Source organism: Lipophrys pholis (assembly GCF_963383615.2).
Source record: "Lipophrys pholis genome assembly, chromosome: 15".
Classification (NCBI taxonomy): domain Eukaryota; kingdom Metazoa; phylum Chordata; class Actinopteri; order Blenniiformes; family Blenniidae; genus Lipophrys; species Lipophrys pholis.
The window spans coordinates 24,579,716-24,600,966 of record NC_137642.1 but is presented as its reverse complement, the minus strand read 5'-3'; the positions used below and the strand labels follow the sequence as shown (position 1 = coordinate 24,600,966).

The window sequence follows — 21,251 nt, the reverse complement described above, 5'->3', positions numbered from 1 at the left end:
CAAAGTGTTTTACACCAGAAGGTTTCATTAAAATTGGCTTTATGTTGAGACTGGAGTAAATTTCTGAAGTAATTGTTTGGTTTTGTGAAAATATAGACATTTTCATCATGGATGCTCAGCGCCACAACAACAAAAACAACTTCCAGATTAAATTTAAAGGTTGTATTTGCACTATTTTACAGATTCCAACCCACTCGAGATGAAATTAGGCTTAATGTGGGTTAGATAAAATGTGTCTGACACCCCTGGCATAGACGGCCTCTGATCGTGGTGGAGTCATTTCTAGTAAGTTGTCACTAAATGAATAAAGATTATTTCAACTTTTAAGTTGGTCTCATTCTTTTGGCCCCCTTCTTAATGTGATAGATTCAACGTTAAATGTTTAAGAATGACATTTTAGACAAAATCCCACATTTACAACACAATCTTCACATTCTTCTGTAGAATTGTTTGGTCACAATCACAGCTTGAAGAGTGCCAATCAGCCATATCATTATGACTTTAAGTACGAGAGTCTGCAACCAAAGCAGCTGTAACGCTTCGACTCCGCTCAACTTGTGAAGGCGTGTTAAGTGTCAGCAGGTCATTTAACGCTCATGCATCAGTGAGCATTAACTACTCACGCACTTGTAGTCAGTTTACTGCATTTCCTTCTTTTGGCCACTTTGGATAGATCCAAAGAGCTGCAGGGTTGGAAATGATCTCACACACTTGTTTAGACCTCGTGTCTTGACTTAAAATCCTTATAATTGTCTGTTTTTACCAACACATCCATGGTGAAATCTTCATTTTGCCCCACTATATCCCCATGAGATCGCTATAGCAGTAAACCTGTTTAATCAGCAGCTCCTCATGTTTTCTTAAAAGAAAATGCAGATATTCCACTTGTCTGTGAAAAGTAAGGGTGTCCCAGTCAGAATGATTTTGGCCCTTGATCTTATTATGTACTTTATCAGTCCAATACTCACATTTTCTTGGTATATTTACCAGTAATGTGGTTTTTATGGTCTACCTAACAACACAAACTCTGCTGGATGTCCTCGCTCACTCCAGTTGTTCTACACTAAACTAATAGCGGACACTTTTAAGTCTTCACTGATCTTGCATGTTGTCGCGTACTTTTACACTTCCAGTAAGTCGGCGTTTCCGCCTTTCTGGAACTGCTATTACTTCTTGCCATTTCGCCATGTTGAGAATCTTCATCCTTCTTTTTTAAAAGCTCTGAGGTTGTTCTCATCTGTCGCTTTCATTGAATCCTCTGTACTCCTCTCCAAGTTTACTTTTTAGACGTCCTATCAAATTAGTTGCATGGCACAAATGCTTCCAAGCTCTCGAAACGCTGGTTTTGCAGATATTCCAAATGGCAGTCGGATTGTGTTTGACTCTGTACTTTGAAATATTTCCACACCGCTGACATGTTGACCATCATCATCATTTTGCGTTTGCACGGCAAAGTTTTGAAAAACACGGAAACGGCAGACGCGCTGGGTGTGTGTTTCCACGCCAATATTTTCAAGTGAAAACCTACCTTTTTTGAAGCGTTTCGGGTGCCCGTTTCCATGACGATGGTGCCACTGAAAACTGGGCCTAAAATGGATAAATCCATTGAAACAGGCTAAAAGAATGTTAAAACAGCTAAAATGACCATACGGTGGTTAAACGCTGATAAAATATCTTCTGAATTGTCGAGATAATTACATCATAATATTGAGTATGCATAACGGAAGTAAATATACAACTACTAAAACTGTCTGTTGTGCGTCGAGCTGCGGTTGTTTTAAAGCAACAATAGATTGATCATGGCTTTTTTCTTTCTTTCATGCTGGCACTGTGTTTTGCAGACATTGAGGATTCCTGCTGCAGCAACAACAAACATCAGCAGAGTGGAGTGTAACCTCCGAGGGGGGGTGGGGGGGCAGAGGAGCTGGCTATTTGGGTCACAGTCACGGCCCACGAGCCACACATGTAATTACACTTGGGAAACTTCCCTCACTCCACACAAGTAATTTTTTTTTCTGGGAAACGGGTGCGTTTGCAAACAGGAAGTTGACGTCTAAATAAAGCGCCCCCCCCCCCCCTTCCTTTTCTTTTTTTCTCAAACTCTTGCACAGACGAGGAAGGAGCAGAAAAGGGGAGGTGAAGCTTTCTTAAATAGCCACGAGGAGGGCCGGCCCCTGCTCAGGGCCAGCTCAGCACCGCAGCGGTCTGGGCCCCGGCGAGCCGCGGGCACCGTCCACACGGCCGACCGTCGCTGCCATTTTTACTCCCCGATGAGGTCAGGCCCCGTCCGGGGAGTCTGTGATAAGTCACGGGTCTCGGGGCGGTGGCGGTCGGCTCCGGACTCAGCTTTGGCGTTTTTTTTTCCTCGGTTGGTTCACTTTAGGTCCGCGGGGTCAGCTGGGTTTATGGCGACCGCAAACGGGCTGCCTAAGCCCTCTGAGTCTCTGAGTCTTCATTCATACGTTCAGACCGGTGACATCAGGGCCGAACTCCCGTGACTCCACAGTATTTCGTCGACTTCACGTGTTGCGTCTCACCCCGCATCCCAATTTCTTTTTTCTCTCTCTCTCTATCTCTCTCTCTCTCTCTCTCTCACTTTTTCACACTGTTTTGTCTTTGATTTGATTTGCCCCCGGGGGCCTTTGCCACCCCTCCCTGTGCCCTCCATGCCACCCCTGACTAAGTCGAGGCCTGGCTGCCTCTGCGGTGGCGATGATACCGCAGCCGTAATGACAGGGCGCTGCAGCCTCGCCCTGCCGCCTCACCTGCAACACACTCACCCGTTTACGCACTGCCTCGTGTGTGTGTGTGTGTGTGTGTGTGTGTGTGTGTGTGTGTATAGTTAGAATAATGTTGCTAACACTATTACTAACCGAATGGTTTTACTGACGGTGGCCATTATGCGGATGTCTCAGCATCCTTATTTGAACACAGTTGTCACGCTACTGACACGCCGCTCTCACGCTCGACATGCTCGGCGCTCGTCGGAACCAAAACGAAGTGGTCGTCTCTAAAACAAGAGTGTGGCTTGCGGCGCTGCTCCGCCAGCGCCGGCCAAGCTTCAGCCGTCTCTCTCTCTCTCTGTCTCTCTAGAGAAAGGAGAGCTCAAGGAGGATTAGGTAATGCAGCGACTCAACCGAGCCGTTTGGGCTTTTCCGTGTTTTATTTAGGACGCAATCAATTGCTCCATGTTCAAACGACACAGCTCGTCCAGGAGATTGTTACTTTCACCGTCGTGAGCGTTTAATGGTCCTTGAGTGCAGTTATTGTCATTGCCAAGGGTGGAGTCGGGTTCGAGGGTTGTAATTGTTCTGGCCGTGTTTTGAGTTTATTGCACGTATTTAGATGTAATTGCTCGACTTCAAAATGATTCATCCACTAAAAGGAAGGACAAAGTTGGCCGTCGAGGGCTTCCTGGTGCGTTTCTCATCGTACTCATGGGGGGTTTCTCCCCGAAGCTCGTGAAGTCACTGACTTGGCATCTGAAGATTCGCACTTGTTGTGTCCAAAAAAACCAAAGTACTCAATGTATTGCCAGGAGGCCGTCGTAAATAACGCGTGCCTGTTAATGTTGGAGAGGTTCCCTATGAGATCACACTGAGGAGACTCCCGACAACAACGTCCTAACAGACCAGTTGATTGTGAGCTTGGTGCTTTAATTCCTGTCTGGATTGGTTACAACACAAATTAGGAAAACATGTATTTTTTTGTACTTTAAAATGTTAAATGGATGGAGTTCACTTATGTAGCACGTTTCAACTGCTGGAGCTTTACATCGTTAATCACATTCCCCCTTACACACACACACATTCACACACCAGTAGGGGAAGTTGCCATGCGAGGCACTCGGAGCAGTTTGGGGTTCAGTGCCTTGCTCAAGGACACTTCGACATGTTGAAATGTGAATTTACTCTACCCAGTATTCAAACTAAATCAATACTTGGTACCAAGTCTATATTTAGACTTCTATCTTCTATGCGTTTAGAGATATGACAATAATTCCTGCGTTGAAATCGGCAACAGTTATGTTGAAATGGGTAAATTACCTGCAGTGCTGACATTTCAAGATTGTAAAATGTAAATTTAGCCTATTTTTCAGCTGCTTACTTGACTAAGCTCATGTCACGCTCAGCCATGGCCCCTAATAGCACATCATGTATTCTACTTTACATTATGGACGGACAAAAAGGAAAATCCTGGAGGAAACTGCTTGAAGTCTGATGCATTCATGCAGCAGTCCTTCAATCCACGACTGAAGAATTTCAAGATCCTTCTCTATAAAACAAAACAATAGTGGGTCCTTTTGTCTCCCTGTAATTGTGTGTGTTGCAGGTGGAGGGGGTGGGCCTGTACTTCCGTCAGCAGCTCCTGCAGTCCCGTCACCGCGGCGCCTTCGAACTGGCCTACGTGGGCTTCGTGCGTCTCACCGACATGCTGTGCAGGTGCGTGTGTGTGAGCCGAGTCATACCTCAGATATAATACTCCTTAATTACGTCAAGGCTGAAAACACTGACATTTTTGGAGTCCTTACAAGTTGTGTTTTTGGGCTCCATACTTATTAAATCCAATTTGCTGGCAGCGAGGTAACTCGCTTTCATGGCAGCCTCACTGATATCTCCGCTCGGTTCTCAGAGTTATGTTGTTTCACTACTCTTAAGAAAGTTCTTTAAGAAAAAAAGCTTAAGATTTTTGCTTGGTGGTTTGGCCGGATTAGAGCCTCTTGCAGGCTGATTTTGGCCCACGGCCTTTATGTTTCAGAGCCCAGATCGAACTCGTGTCTTGTTTCATATGCATCAGTTGTAATAAATAGAATTAATTCAGGTATTTTAGGTCCATTTAGCTGTTGAGTCCAAATGTTAAGTTAATAACTTTACTGGATGACTCTTCAGTAGTGTGATCATAGTATGTTATTCAAGCACGTATGTGTGTGTTTATACATGTTTTTGTTTGTTTTCGTCCCTGTTCTTTCTTTTTCATCCTTCGTTTTTCATATGTTCTTAAAAAATGATATGTGACCATATCGCTCTCTTCTTTTTTTACTTCTATCTACATGTGCAGAACAGCTACTTCGGTTTCAGAAAAGTTGTGTTTCTCCCCTTTCCCATGTAGACTGAGTTGGGCCATTTTCTAAAAGTTCCACCTTGGGAGGCGTTTTCCAAAAAATTGCGTTTTCAGTAACTTTGAGCACCGTTGTCGTGTCAGCGAATCCCCAAAACGCGACGGAAGTTTTTCAGTTTTCACATGAAAACGTTGCCGTGGAAACGAGCCCTTGACCTCCTGACGGTCTCAGCTCATCTTCTGTCTTTATGACATTTTTCTTTTTCTTGACTTTACTTTTGTACTTAATCTGCGTCCCTCATTCTTGAAATTTCTGCCACATTTGTCTTTGCTTCACTCACGAATAAAGGCCAGACGTAAACAATCGGCCTTGCTCTTTTGCCCCGAGGCCTTATTGAACCGTGATACGTGGCTCATATAGATATATAGATAGTTCTTCTGCTCCAGGAGCGACACATGACTCCACTCCTCATCGCCTCGACTATTCATAGAACTAATCCCCCCGTTTCCCTCCGGAGGGAAGCGAGACGGAACAATGTTAATATTCTAAACGACTTCCTCGCACCTCCGGGTTTTCGCTTGACGTTGGGATGTGGGGAAACATGCCGTTCCCTGCAGCAGGTGAAGAACCGCAGGGGCGCCGCAGCCGCGTTGAACCTCCCGGTGCTGAGCAGTTCAAACCGAAGCGGCCTGTTTTGTTCTTGTGGAGGGAAGCAGTCGCTGTTAGAACCACGAGTGTGTTTCCAGGAGGGGAAGAGCAGAGTGTGGATGGTATGCAGGCCGTGTGCTGTGTTATGGGGTGTTGATTGTGGGGTGTGTAACCGCAGCCGTTTGATGCCCTGCTTTGGCTTTGGTGTGCTGCACTGTGTTTGCACTCTCACTGCGTCGCCTCCTCGCTCGCCAGTCATTCTTGTCCGTCTCCCGTTTTGTTTTACTCCTGCCACTTTATTTTACTTTCTTTTTATATTTCAAACCCCGTTGCCTGTTTGGTGCCTGTGCATTTATATCTTCAGCGGTCCCCCCGCAGAGCCCCCACAGTCCCCCCACAGTCCTCCCACATTGTCCCCTCAGTCTTCTCACCATCTCCCCACAGTCCACCCTGCTTTCCCTCTGCAAAGCCCCCATACCCCAGCATTTCACCCCACCGTTCCCTCCAGTTACCCCACAGTGCTCGTACATCCCCCAACATTCCCCCCACAGTGCTGTCTGTCTGTCTGTCTGTGTCTGTGTGTCAGTGTGCATCCTTGAGGTATCAAGTGTATAGTATAATTGTGTACGTTGCACGGTGCGCCCTCGCTCTTTCACCTCGTTGCGTTGTTGCAGCTGCTCCTTGCCGACCCGGACCGAGCCGGCCGGATCTTATTCCCGGGCCTGGTTTCACCACGTACAGCAGAGAACAGTGTAAATGTGTCAGGAAGGTCAAACCGTGAGCTCCCATTGTACCGACGACCCGTCCCGGGGTCCGTACGTGGGCGCAAGCTAAGTCGTGGATCGACATGGGAATGTGAACACGCGGGAATCATGTTTTACGGTGGACGAGGTGACGGATGAGACGTGTTGAGTTTACTGGAAGGTTATAGACACTATTTACGAGTTGGATTTTCATTCGAACCACTGAGACTCGAGCTATGATATCAGTATTGCTGCCATGAAAAATAGAATTAGCCTCAGAGCCATGCTGCCAGGGTGAGTTTGTAAAATAATGCATAATAAAACAGTAATAGGAGACGTTTTCTTGATCGTTTCACTGCATTTTGCACCAGAAAGTTTAATCAAAATTGACTTTATGTTGCGATTGGGGTCATTTTCTCTAGTAATAGTTTAGATTTGCGAAAATATAGGCGTTTTTATGACACATACTCAGAAAAACTTTTAAATTTAAAGGTTATTATTATTTTACCAGTCTGGCCCACTCAAGGTGAAATTGTGTTGCATGAGGCCTCTGAAATAAAAAGGGTTTAACACTCCTGGTGTGGACACTTTGGTTTTTACTGTTGTTTTGAGTGTCTTTTTATTTATTTATTTATTTATTTATTTATTTAGACTTTTTATTTATTCAATATAAACACAGCATGTGAAGATGTAACATAAAATCACACCTGTTTGAATTTATAGTCAACTTAATCGAAATCATATTACCTTTACTTCTACATATAACTCACACAGTTTTGAGTGTCTTTAGAATAGAAAAAGAAAAGTAGTAAATGTGGGACACGTGCGTGCGCTCTTTTTGTTAACGATACAGATTTCACATTTTGGACCAAATATGTAGGTAATTCTACTTCATCGAGGTTCTTCCGTCGCCATGTGTGACCGTGTTGTGTTGCCGTGTGTCTCAGGAGTCGGAGTCCGACCCTGCAGCAGCTTCCCGCCCGCTGGCTGTCCGAGGTCCTGGAGGAGGTGAAGTCCAGCGACCCGTCGTCCAAGCTGTGTGCCACCCGCCGCAGCGCCGGGATACCTTTCTACATCCAGGTCTGTACGCGGGGGTTGTGTCGTCTTCCGCCTGCTGTTTGAATTGTAAAGCCCTCCAGAAAGCCGAGGATCAGTTGGCGGCACATTCCTCCCAGTCGCAGTGTGGTGGAGAGGCGGTCACGTCGGTTCAGCCGCCCTCCGGACACACTGACCCTCGGCTGCATTCGCTGCATTTTTTTCAAAGATTAAATAAGTCAGAGGAGTTTACGGCAGAAGCTCTGAAGACGACACACGAGGCGTAACTATGAGCTTGATTTGGGCTTGGATCGAGATGCCAGTGTGTTTCTTCTCTGGAAATCACCAGACGTCCCAAAAACCTAGAAGCATCCAACTTAAAAATACCGACAGGACAGATTCCTTCAAATTAAGTTTGATATACAACTGAAATCGCATCAGTTTCTTTCTTTTTGTTTTGCGGAGATCAATTTAGTTTAAAGTGATGATGTTGACTATAGAGGCCTGTGAAGGAAGCTTCATGAAGAATAAAAAAAAAAAAATGGACCAAAGAAATTGTATTTTGAAGACACATTGGCTACATAACATCTGTATAGCTCTGGTAATTATTATATTTTTCAGTTTTTATGGTTTCTGACTGGTTAAAAAGTCTGTTTTCATCAGTTGTTAGAACTGCTAAAAAATTGTTTACTAAGCCTAAACATATTAGCGAGTGATGCCCTTTTTTTTTTCTTTTCTAGATCAATCATTTTTCATTATTTCATAATACAACGCCACAAATTGAACAAATACAGAACATAACAAAACATAACAGATTGATTTCTATTTGACTGACCTTTTAATTTAAGCAACTCCTAAAAGGTGAAAGTTATGCAAAACTCATTAGTTCATATTTCCTCACGAGTTTTACAAAAAACTAAGACCCCGTTTACACAACAACATTTTAAAGTAAATATGCAACACTTTTGTTGTTTATTTACATGACCACGCTGCTCGGTGACTCTGAAAATGGCCCGAAAAGTGGTACTTTTGGAAAAACTCTTTTGCTCCGTTTCCATGGAAATGGTGGAAAATGCAACTTTTTGAAAACGCTCAGACTCGGGGCGGAAACGCTGCGTGCGCACCATGGTAACGGTAAATAGTTGTTCTGCACATGCTCAGTAGATGGACGATAACAAACATGGCCGCCTCCAAAGTGTTCCAGGTTCACTTTCACCTTCACAATCACCTGAGAGTTTCTTTTATCCTCTATGGCATCCTGAAGGAAAATGTAAATATTCAGTAAGATGTTAGATGAGAGACAATCTTAACGAAGGATCAGAAGGTGATATTCAGAGATAAAACATTTCAGAGTTGGGAATCAAATAGACTTTAGCTCAGAGTTTTAGAGAAAAGCTTTCATGGCCCATGCATCCTTGAAAAGTCCTGAAACTGAAAGGTTTGTTTTCCTGTTCTTAAAAGGAAATACAATCACAGGTAACCGTAATGACATTGTCCTCTTTCCTCCCATGCAGTTTTCTATTTACCAAAGATTAACTGAAGCCTCAGTTTCTTAACTGTAATGGGGTTTGCTTTTAAAGGACTTTAAAAAATACATTTTTGACTTTTCTAAAGTGGACTTTCAAATGTGAAACAGCTTTGATAGGCTGACGTGCTCCCACTGACACATGAAACATGGTTGATTTGTTTGACTTGCAAGAAAATTGAATGCAAATAACTCAATTATGACCTTTTTTCTTTTTCTCATTCACCAAAGCGAATGAATATCTATGTAAATATTTTACATTATTTTCCTAAATCAAGTTAATGACTACTTCTGAAATGCTCAGTTGAGCAGGCTCTGTTTACCCGCTGCCGTCGTAAGATTCCCATCCGTGTCCTGAAGAAAGTTTTTATTGAAATAGTTTGGGAGATAGTGGTGAAATAGTGGAAGTGGAGGAGGCCGCCTCCTGCATCTCGTCCTTTCTCTCGTACCTTCCCCCACTTTTCCCCTCCAAGAGGAGCCAGACTGTGCCGCCTCCTTGTCTGTTCCCCTGCCTCCATCCCTCCGTCCTCCCATCACTCCCTCCTCGGGCCCGACACACACAGCTGGCTCCCATCAGCTCCCACTCCAACAGTTCCAGCTCCCACTACTTTCACATTCGAATGGCATCATCCAGCGAGCCGCCACTCCAGGGGAACTTATCCAGTTTTTATAGTATGTAAACATCACCGTGATTCAGTTTAGAGCTTTTTGCTCATTTTAACTGTCGTGATCGTAGAGATTCAGTCAGTTTGATGGACGTCCATCAACGGGGTTCAAACTAAGAAAAACTGATGTTAAAAGATGTCCAATTCCTAAAAACATCAGGTGTGCTTGTTCTGTTAGTGTGCGCCACAATTTAAAGTGACAGTACTCACTCGACACTAACTCAGACGCATCACATATAAAACCCAGTTCTCCAGTAATGAAGACTCTTTGGTTCAGGCTGTGGTGGTGGGGGACACGCTGGGGCAGTGGTTAATGTGCATTATTTCCATGTTTGACCTGCGTGTGTGAAGGTTTCCTGCAGGTACTCTGGTTTCCCCTCACTCCATTGTTATCTGCGATTGGCTCCAGCACCCTGCGGAGTTGGATGAGGCAATACAAAAGATGATTGGATTGGTGATGAGGATGATGTAAAAGCAAATTTCAGAAACGTTTTATCGAAATCCCTTTTTTGCTGATATCAAAGTCCTTGGATGTAGGATATTTCAATACACCTAATCTTTCAGCTATGGTTTTAACTTCTTACCTGATGTTCATGTGAGCGTCATTTCTTTCTGTGATCAAATCTTAAACGTTGCATCAAACACACTGCATGTGGGCTTGAGTCCAGCAGTCGTTGAAAGTCAACATCAAGTTCAGATCTTTTTTTTTTTTCTCACATTAGACTTTCTTTTGAATGACCTTAAGAACGTTTCTTAACTCATGGCTGACTTTCCATGGTTTACCAACAATTTTCTAAAGTTCTTCAGCAAGTTCTCAACCCTCAATGGCAGAAGTTAAATATGTCTGGATTATGAAAAACTCTCAACTTATTTATCCACAATCAGAAATTGCATCAAATTAAAATGCTTGTGATATAAAGGCAAGAAATCTTCATGACAGTCAAAAAAAGTGATCAATTCAAATGACTTTTGCTATTTCTAAAAAAAAAACAACCTGCGGCTTCACTAATATTTCTCTGTCACAGGCTCTGCTCTCCTCTGAGCCCAAGTCGTCCAGCTGCAGCCTGTTGAAGATGACCATGAAGACGCTCATCGCTTTGGCCACGCCCTCCACCGAGGGGAACAGCAATGGCTCCACCGTGCCGCAGGTCTGACCACCGAATATCTCAGATCCCACCTGGAAGTGTCATTTTCAGACATCTGCTGTCACGTTTCCGTCTCTCCGGAGTCTTCATTTGACTGGTCGACGTCTGCCCCTCACGCAGGTCCACGCTCTGAACATCCTCCGGGCTCTCTACAGGGACACCCGTCTCGGGGAGAACGTCATCCCCTTCGTCTCTGACGGCATGCAGGCCGCCGTCCTGGGCTTCACCTCTCCTGTCTGGGCTGTGAGTGTTCACACGTCCAACACCAAGGCTGGATGTTCTCTCTCTTCGTCGTCAACCGTTTTCTCTTTCGCTTGTTTCCCCACAGGTGAGGAACTCCTCCACTCTTCTCTTCAGCACTCTGATCACCAGGATCTTTGGAGTGAAGAAAGGGAAGGACGAGCACTCGAAGAAGAACAGGTCCGCTGCGTCGTACACCCCTGTACACAAGTCACGTGCATAAAATTTCAAACTGTAGATCAATTATCCTCTAACAACAATCACCAGGCATCAGTTTGACCTGATTCAGTAGGATTGTATGTGATCTTAAAGCATAGACTGGTTGAAGGTAGAAGAAAACATTCCCAGAGAAGCAGATTAAAAGTGTTAATGGTTCACCACAGGGGGGCACTGTTGTAACACCTCCTCAGCTGAGCAGCAGTTTTTTTTTTTTTTTTTTTTTTTTTGTAAACCTCCTGCCTGCTTATTATTTCCTTCCAGGGAAGCAGGTTTTCACTGCTTCTGCACCAGCAATAAGGAAATGACATAGTCGGCTCGAGGGAAAGGGAAGTTTCACAAAAAAAAAACGCACCAGAAGCACAAAATGGTAATTTAGTTTTATTGGCATTAAAGGAATATCAGCTTCACTGAGATACCGTTTTATATTTTTAAAACAACAGATAAAAGCTGTGGATATGAAGTGGGAGGGTGAAACGTGTGGCTAGATTTGCACATAGTAAGACAGTTAATTGAAATGGATAGCATGCTTTGGCAAACTGAACATTGTTTTTATTCTACCTGCTCTTCATTTCATATGTTAGAGCGCTCACACAGCAACGTTGTTAAAACGTTTCAGCATCTCACAAAAGTAGTTTTTTCCCCTATTTCCACTGAGATGGAGTCAGAGTGTTTTTTTTTTTAAAACAAAAAGGCGTTTTCAGTGGCGTGTAAACGGACCCCGGAAACACAGCGGAAGTTTTGTCTTTTCGCTTGAAAACGCTTTGTAAACATGGTCCTAACATGTCCAATCAGACCCGAGGTGATAATTATTGTTTATATTGTTTATATTGTTTGGTTATATACCAAACAAATGTAGACTGACTGTCCTCCACCAGCAGCAGTGACTCACGCTGTCGGATCGCCCAGATTGACAAAGAATCGGTATAAAAGTCTGTTTTTGTTGGAAGTTTTATGGTCAACAGACTAAAACTTTACAGGTTGTTCCAAAAGTTTTGATTACTAACAGACGTCCAGCACCTTGTCAAACAACCCCCTGGCTGTTTGAAAACCTTGACAACACTTAAGATAGTTTTTTTTTTCTCCCACATACATTTTGGGATTTAAGGCTTCAGACTTGGAATCTATAACTATCGAATGACATGAAAGATGGTGAGAATAATTGAAAACTGTAACCTGAATCACTTTACATACTAGTAATGTATGATCTTCTAGGGCCTCATTAATGCTGCACACCGTTATGCTCGTTTGTAGGTAAGCTTAAGTAGTTAGCGGTCTTAGCAGCGTTTGTGGCAACGTTGATTGTGACTTAATTACTTTGGCAAAATAGTTTGAAATGTGTTGATCGATCAACATGCTGATGTTCGCGCACTGATTTTGGATTACAGTCGTTCAGCATTTATGGTAAGTTTGCAAAATAGTCATTGACGTGGTCCGTCCAGGTTGACTTTTTATTTGTTTTCATGTTATTGAGTGCTTTGGTTTGTCTAAACTTGACATCACCTGAAAATGTGAATTTTCACGGTTAGGTTTTGGAAAACGGGCAGACTCCGTCTCCGTGGGAACTCGGGGAAACGCTGCTACTGCGCACTGCGTTGGTGGTAAATCTTTCCTGTGCACATGCGCAAGGAGGTAGACAATAACAACAACCCGTCACGTCATGACTCCCAGTCCACATTCTCCTGGGACTTGGTAGTTTTTTTAGTCGAGTGTCACTGTAATAACAATCCAACCTGTCTGTTCATACAGATATCATTCTTTTAAAGTCTCTGCTTTCTCCTCCTGTAATGTTATTATTGCAAAATCCTAACTGGCTCACTCTCCAGATTTCATCATCTTAGGAGAATAAAAGAAATATTGATGGACATGAGCTGCTTGGACCAATGTGACAGTAGAACCGAGGTCTTTATCCAGCTCAGAAATGATTTGTTAACTCATACACAGTCCAGGATGAAGTTTCCCAGGGCTTTTGGGTTCTGCTCCAGTCTGGTTCCTCATGCCTCCTTCTTTCTATTGGCTCTGTCAGCCAAGCCAAGGCTGCTCCTGTTTATCTTGTCTGTTTTCACTTGTGTTTTTAGTCTGCACTTCCAGCCCTTTTGTACAGCTCTCACTTATCTCCCCCTCCTCTCGTCTGCAGCTTACGTTCTTATTATTAGCGCGCTGCGGTTGCCGTTGAGCGCCCGTGGGAGCGCGCGCGCGCTGTGATTAATGAGAAATAACAATAAATGACGGCTGCAGAAAATGAGCTGGAGAACTCCGGCGGGTTATCGCGCAGGAGTTTGTGAAGCCTCGGATACGGTTTCCCCCGCAGCTCTGCGAGTTATGTGGTCATTATTTCTCTGTTTCCGTAGCACGTCGCTCATCACGGCAGCGAGTCGCAACATTATTGACCCGACATTGTTTCCAAACTGCACATTTCTGAGCCGCAAAGGCGGCGTCTCATCTCTAATTGTGTGTGTGAGAGCTCCCCTCCGTCTGGCCTGTGTTATTACCGTGATTTTACAGCGGTGATCTCTGGGAGCACAAAATGTATTGTGACAGCTTGTCCACTCTAATATTGAGCAGCGGGAGGTTCTCTCGGTTGGCTTAAGCTGGACCATAAACACCCAAAACCCCCACACCTCCTCACACAAACCTGTTTTCATCACACTGCTTTGCAAAGACGCCAAGCGAAATCCAGCGTTTTCTAGATGTTACTTGCGTCCAGACGCAGCTCGAAGGTGGAGGATTCTCCGTCCCACCCCTCGACCGCCCCGTCGACCAGATATCGCCGTCGAGATACACGCAGCTGTAAACAAAGCAGGCAGAGCGAAGAGCGCACTCCTGCATTCCTGCCAAGGGCCCAGCAGCTTTATCTCAAGTCAGTTGGCTCCTCACTTCGAAACCCCTCGTCTGCTAAAAACCTCTAGAACATCGACGCTGAGCCGCAACTAACAGTATCAGACACTTTAATGAGGAACAAGATAAAAATCAATACAACCAAACCATTGATTAGCCTCTTCCTGGTAAGTGAAAGGGTGCGTTAAAGCAAACCATTGCCTCATTGTGCGGATGTTGAGATCCATTTGGTCTCCAAGCGGTGCTATTAACCATGGAGAGGAAGTCCGAGTACACGGAAGTTTAAACTCCTTCATTTTCACCAACAACCAAGTACAAAACGATAATGAACATCGGGGCTACTCATGAGTCTCATCTCCTATCTTTTATTTCTTTTGCTGTGTTTGGTCACCAGAAGCTTTTTGTTCAACCGCCACCTGCTATCAACACTCTGCAGAAATGAACCGCGGACTCCAGCTGGCCCCCGATGCCTTAGTTTGGACACGTCTGGCCTCCATCTTGGAAATGTCCAATGTTTACGAATTTTACCGAACTCTTGCAGTTTACCTTAAACCCTTTATGCACTTTTTATTCATTTTAGCAGTTGTAGTCTCCTCCGGTACAGCCCCGTTTACACGGCAAGGTTTCAAGTGGAAACATGTTTCACAAAGGTTTTTGCATTTACACACTAATGTTTTGAAAACAATGTCCGTTTCTCGTGCAGAAGAACTATTTACTACTGCCGTGGTGCGCGTGCGCCGTAGCAGCATTTCTGAAAAGTTGAATTTTCTCCTGTTTCTATGGCGACAGACTCGCGCATTTTTCTAAAAGTTGTGGTTTGTGGACTCTGAGCACCGTTGTCACGTAAACGGATCCCAACAAAGCAACCAAAATCTTCCGTTTGCACGTGAAAACGTCACGTGAACGACGTCTAAAAGTTCAGCCTATGAGCTTTTTTCCAAACCTGCAGCAACGCTGTCGGAGCCGTATGGCCGACTAGTTGACTCGAGGTCCTCGGCGCTGCCTTCAATGTGAATGTCGCCTTAATTCTCCTGCATCAATACACCGAAAAGTTGGAATGCAGAGACGAGCTTACCAACATCCAGCATCCCGATACGTGTAATTTGACACCAGCCTCATCATCGTGCTAATGCAAACCAAACATCGACATCAGTCTGAAGCCTGAGTCACTTTAATTGGAATAGTTTAACAATGTGTATTTATAAAAATAAAAAAAAAGGTAATATGTCAAATTCACGCAAGGCAAGTACCGAGTGGACAATATCTATCACCTGTTGTACTTTAGAGACCACTTTATTAGGTAGACGTGTACTTTCAGCTATTCACGACAACTTTATAAATATAATGATAAATTCCATTGTTGTAGCTTCAGTATTTGTTGGTTTTATGTGAGGACACAAATATGCCGTCATCTTGTTAAACAACCACTGCCAATCACGTGTTTTCTGGCATTCTCGTGGATGTCGTATTCCATGTGGCGTGCTCACAAACATTTGAGTCGACCGGCTCACTCACACCTCCTGCGCTCCTCCTACGACCCTCAACCCTCTTACCCCGTCTAATCTGCTCCGACGCAGCCTCTGACCTCTGCTGGAGGCAGCACCGCCATGTCAGACTGAGAGGCTCTCATTAAGTGGAGCAGAGGAGGATGACACACACACACACACACACACACACACACACACACACACACACACACACACACACACACACACACACACACACACACACACACACACACACACACACACACACACACACTTGACTCTTTCTTATATAACCCACCCCGCTGTGTGTTTATGCACTTGTGCATTTACCCCCATGCCTCACCTGTGCGTACGTGTCAGGTCACAGGAGGTGAGCAGTGCAACACATCCGGGTTCAAACCCTCGCACACGGATCACTTTTCCTCCCAGAGTGTGTTTGTGTGTGTGTGCGCGCACGCACGTGCGTGCGTGCGTCTGGCCAGACGTGCCTGACTGCAACCTCCTCCAGTCTTGTGATCGAGTGCTTGGCCGCGCGGACCTCGTCCCTTCAGGAGCGACTTGATTTAGACGACCGGAGTTAAATAAAACCTTTTATTGGCCCAGAGGCTGAATGGCGGTCGGTGCAACGGAGACCGCCAGCGTTAAATATAAAGTTTGGCATTTTATTGACAGTAGTGTGTGAGCGAGTGAACGCATGAGCGTAAAAGCACGTGACCGAGCACATGGTGCAAGCGTGGGCACACATCAATGGGACGGTCTATTTGCAGCCGGAGCGACGCTCGGCAAACATAAAGGCTCCGTTTGTTTACGTTTGGCACAGGAAGGGAACTTTATCAGCTCCTCTTTCACTTTCCCTCCTGCTCCTTGTTATGTCACTTTTATGGACGCAGAGCACTCGCAGCAGATGATTTTAATCAGGACGAACTGCAAACTAATTCAATTAGGTGAAATACAAGCTGGATGCCGGCAGAACCACCGGCCTCCCGTTTGTGGTTCTGCAGCAGTTCGACCCCATTCACACGACAATGGTTCAAGTGAAGACAAACTCTTTTGTGTTTCTGTTTTAGAAAAGTTTAGCGTTTGTACAGCAGCGTTCTGAAAGCGAGGGCCGTTTACATTGTTTTCAGTGTTTCTGCCGTTTCCTTGTAGTTTTCATGTAATTGGGACGTCGCTCCCATCAGAATTACAGGGAATGAATCTTCCTACAAAAGTAGCTTCAGATGATCGTAATGTGGGAATCTGTGTCAAAGCAACACTCCAGCACTAACCCTGCTCTGTGCGTGTCAAGAGAGATTTAAAATTAATACATAACTATTTGCAGCATTGAGTACAATTTGTGTTTCGTGAGGATTTGTTGTGCAAGTTTTCTTTCTGTAAGCATGTTTTTTTTTTTTCCACTGCTCATTAAGTATCATGTGAAAAATGTGAGACCTTCAGAGAGAACTGAGAAGAAACACAATACTTTTGTTCTGCAGTCGACCTTCAGGATTGCAACGTGTTATCCGTCCTGGCTATAGCTAAACTCCCAAACAGACCGTCTCACATTCACAAGCAACTCAGGGAGTACAAGATGAGACGTTTGCCTCCAAATACATTTTACATGTTTGTCGCTCTTATTTTTAAGTTTGTCATTGAAATTATTTTTGCTTTATTTTGGGGGCGGTTCTTTTGACTTGGTGAGCTCATAAGGTCACGGAATGAAACCTAATTTTCTTAAAAAAACAAGTTTTGAGCAAATCTCAGCAGCTTCTGGCAGCATCAGTACTGCACACTGTAGCCTGCGTTATGTCAGTATGTCCGTGGGCAACAATGACTATAAAGTATTCTCATGAATTTCTACTTCCTGTTTGAGAATCTCAATGGTCTTTTTTTTTTGGGTTCTGCAGGATGACAGGCCGGGAGTTTTTCACCCGGTTTCCGGCTCTCTACCCGTTCCTGCTGAACCAGCTGGAGGAGGCCGCCGCCACAGTGGAGAGGTGAGACTCTACGCTTGTCGTGTGAAAACACTAAACCCTCCTAAGTGTTTTGGGTGTTTGTTCACATGACAACGGCCACCGAAAACACAACTTTTTTAAAAAAAACGCCCTCACCCTGTCTCCGTGGAAGTGGGAGAAAACGCAACTTTTCTGAAACTCTGCTAATGCTCATGGGCACCACGGCCATAGTAAATAGTTCTTCTGCACATGCTCAGTAGAACCAGAGTGTCATGACTCCCAGGCCATATTCTCCTGGGACTTGGTACTTTTATTTTGACAGTCACCGTAATAACAATCCAACTTGGTCGTCTGTCCACCAGAATGTCTGTGTACTCGCCGTGTAAACGGACATCGGTTTCAAAACGTTGCCGTGTGAACGTGACCTAAATCTATTTGCTTCTCCGTCACCCCCTGATCCCTTTACGGCTTTGATTCAGCTCATTTTCAGGCCTTATGAGACAACTTGTACCCTTCAGTTTTCTTAAGCTGCGCTGCTTTTATCCTGTCGAAGGGGTGCAACTTTTCAAAAACCTTTTTCCCCGACAAATTAGCAGCGACGTGGCCCGAGTTCTCACGTGAGCCCTTTTCCTTCCCGTTCTCTCTGGCTCGTCTGACGGCCTGTTTGCTCAAACCTTTACGACCTAATAAAGTGTATGTCTTGTAGAGAATTAGTTTAGTTTTTTTGGAGTTGAGAGTTGAGTCCACGGAGGTTCATTGGCCTTAACTCTGTCTGCCCAGCTCAGACTCCCTTTATTTTTCTTCTGAAGCATCTGAGTGGTCCGGCGGCTCCCCGAGCGGCCTTATCTTAATATGGATCCAATTAATTGAAAGCTTTTTCAAAACCAGCTCTTTCACAATTCCCCGCACTCCCTTCGACCCTTGTTAAAACATTCGCAGATTTCCCACGGAACCAGATCTCTGGCCGTCTGACTCCCCCCCCCCCCCCCTTCCTCCACACACATCATTTCAGAATATCTCGCCACCCAAACAGACCGACCGCACTATAGCGTAGTCGTACACAGCAGGGCAGCAGGGGCAAAGAGCTGCTGTTAGTGGTTTCCAACAGACAGGCACAACTTATAGTGCGAGTGCTCCAGAAAAGGCCCTGCTATAAGAAACGCTGCAGAAACCAGATATGGAGCTACGTAAAGTCCTACTTTTGAATCCACTTATATACTGCACACATTATGTAATCCTTCCTTGAGAAAAAGAAGAGGATTCTGCTGTGTGCGCAGAGTTAATGCAGTGATTGACATCCTGGTTTGCAGCGGCAGTGAGAGAAAGAAGTTTGAGCCGGTTTCTTTCTTCTTCTTTTTTTTTTTTTTGTTGCCATGATTATGGTCCCATCTAGACGAGCATGAAATCTGTTGCATGATATATTACAGCTGCACATTTAAGAAGATCCCTGGCTTTACTACGCTGTAGTTTTCCTCTCTTACAGAAATATGTTGTTTAAAATACATGAACTTAAAAAAAAAAAAAATGAAAAATGTACATTTAGAATTGTCACATTATGTCACGGTAAAAGTCTTAACTGAGCCCAAATGTTCATAAACAGCAAGTGGAAAGAGTTTAATGATTTTAATTGATTTGAATGAAAAAGGCTTAAAACATCGTACATGTCAGAGCTCGGTGTAACAACCTATAAGGTAATACTTTTGGCCTTTTTCAATGTAATAAAACTTGTATTATAATAGCCAATAATGTAATTAAAAAAAATTAAAAATGTGATAGCTGCTGCCAATAATGTAATACTACATAAATAATGCTGCATTATACTTATATTATAGTTTTTTTGCTGGTTCATAGAAGATACAGCACTTTTAATCATAGTTGCAAAAATAAAATCTTTTCGTAATATCTTATTGCATTGTTGGCATCACTGATTCTTACATATGTGTGAAGGATATTTTTATGTAATTTTTATAAACATACAGCAATTTTTTATTTGATGACAATCAAATGAGGATTCGGTTTAAAAGACGTCATCGGACTCAAAACAGCTTAACAGCAAATTCTAAAATCAGAGAGGCAAATCTTGAAAGAAAACCGTACCTACCTATCATTAACATTAACTTTAATATCAGCAGATTGTCTTTACTTGGCGTTATTTTACAAAAAATATTGATTACAGAAGAGAATTACATTGTTGTCTCTGTTCATTGACTGAGCAACACGATACACAAACACGTATAACATCCATACAGGATCCCGACATCCAGAGCTACAAGACACGTGTAACTAAATATACACTGGAGAGAGAGAAAGAAGAAGAAATCCACGTTGTACTGTTCAGATCGGTGTATACTGTTACATATATGACGCTATGCATATATATGATACACAGTAAGAACCATCTGCTCATGTGTTTGCACATGTTCAGCCGCGGCAAAACACGAGCAGCGGCTCGGGTCAAAGGTCAGGGTCTTTACCTGTCGCCCTCACAGAGGCTTCATTTACACCAGATAATATCCGACTACATGTAAAGTTAGTAGAGACCAAAACAGTGACAGTGATGACTGGGATAACTTTTGAATTTAAAGCACATGAAGTCTGATCTCATAATGCCCGTGTGTGTGTGTGTGTGTTTTGGCCGCTGGTGTTGTCTTTCATGCCACTTTCAGTATTTTTGCCTCTTTGCTGTTAGTAATTAGCCGCGCAAACACATTTTTAAGTCGGATCATCTGCAATGACTGTTTACCGTTTAAAGATGAGACAAGATTTGTAGCTGTAGGGAAGTTCAATGGACATCCGAGATAACGCTGCCCTTTGATGGCTTAAGCCGTCTTCTCATGTGGCATCAGCCAGTAGTTAGAGTTTTCTCCGTTCCTCATTCAAATGGAAATAGTAGCAGACCACATATTGTCAGTTTGACCTCTTTCAAACTAATATGTTGCTGTGATGCCACTGCTTTTGGCCATAAACACGTTAGTAATTGACTACGAGTAGAAAACGACTAATACGTTAAGTCTGTTATTAGTCGTTGTTTGTTTGACATGAAAACTTTAGGCGGGCGACTGCGTGAAAAGATTTAGGACCCAGTTGTAGTTGTTGATGTACATCTCTAAATTTTCGCATTTTTGCCCGAACATTCCCGAGGCAAGATCCCGTTCGTACACTCAGGCTGGCAAGATCTCGATTCGCACTGGAAAAACAATCGACGGTCTTTTTCACAACACTTCAGGCTAATCTCGAGACTTGAAGATCATTTCTTTGAGAATGTCGGGATTTTTTTCGGGCCAAAATGTTGATATTTTTGCTTGGGGTGCCGCAACGGCATCTTTGACATTCCAGAAACCCTTGAGAGTTTGACGGCTAAAAATTCCAGTTTGTTTGTAAACAGAGATACGTTTAAAAGAAACTGAAACCGTAGAAACTGTTTAAACATAGTGTGTGTGTGAGTGGGGTTTGTAGCGCACCATTATGTAATAATATAATAAATTTTCATTTCAAGTTATTACAAAATGCGGCAGATTATTATATGGGTTGAATATTTATTACATCATTACATATTGCACCATTATTACATAATGCGGCGCTACAGGGGTTCGATGCAAAAAAAACAACAACAGCACCCACTAGTGGTCTGGCATGCTCACTTGCATAATTTTCATTATTTTCATGTAAAAAGAACAAACTGTTTTCAAAACGTTATCATGTAAATAGAGAATTAT

At 43.7% G+C, this 21,251-nt stretch overlaps 1 protein-coding gene across 1 annotated transcript in view; it reads left to right on the top strand.

Moving 5' to 3' along the window:
* The window catches only part of thada (THADA armadillo repeat containing), a 99,859-nt gene that overhangs the window by 14,534 nt on the left and 64,074 nt on the right, over positions 1 to 21,251 (top strand). The window contains exons 22-27 of the mRNA XM_080481937.1: positions 4,333 to 4,442; positions 7,398 to 7,530; positions 10,701 to 10,823; positions 10,941 to 11,063; positions 11,149 to 11,240; positions 17,488 to 17,577. Coding sequence (XP_080338063.1) covers positions 4,333 to 4,442; positions 7,398 to 7,530; positions 10,701 to 10,823; positions 10,941 to 11,063; positions 11,149 to 11,240; positions 17,488 to 17,577 — 671 coding nt within the window. The remainder of the gene's footprint in view (positions 1 to 4,332; positions 4,443 to 7,397; positions 7,531 to 10,700; positions 10,824 to 10,940; positions 11,064 to 11,148; positions 11,241 to 17,487; positions 17,578 to 21,251) is intronic.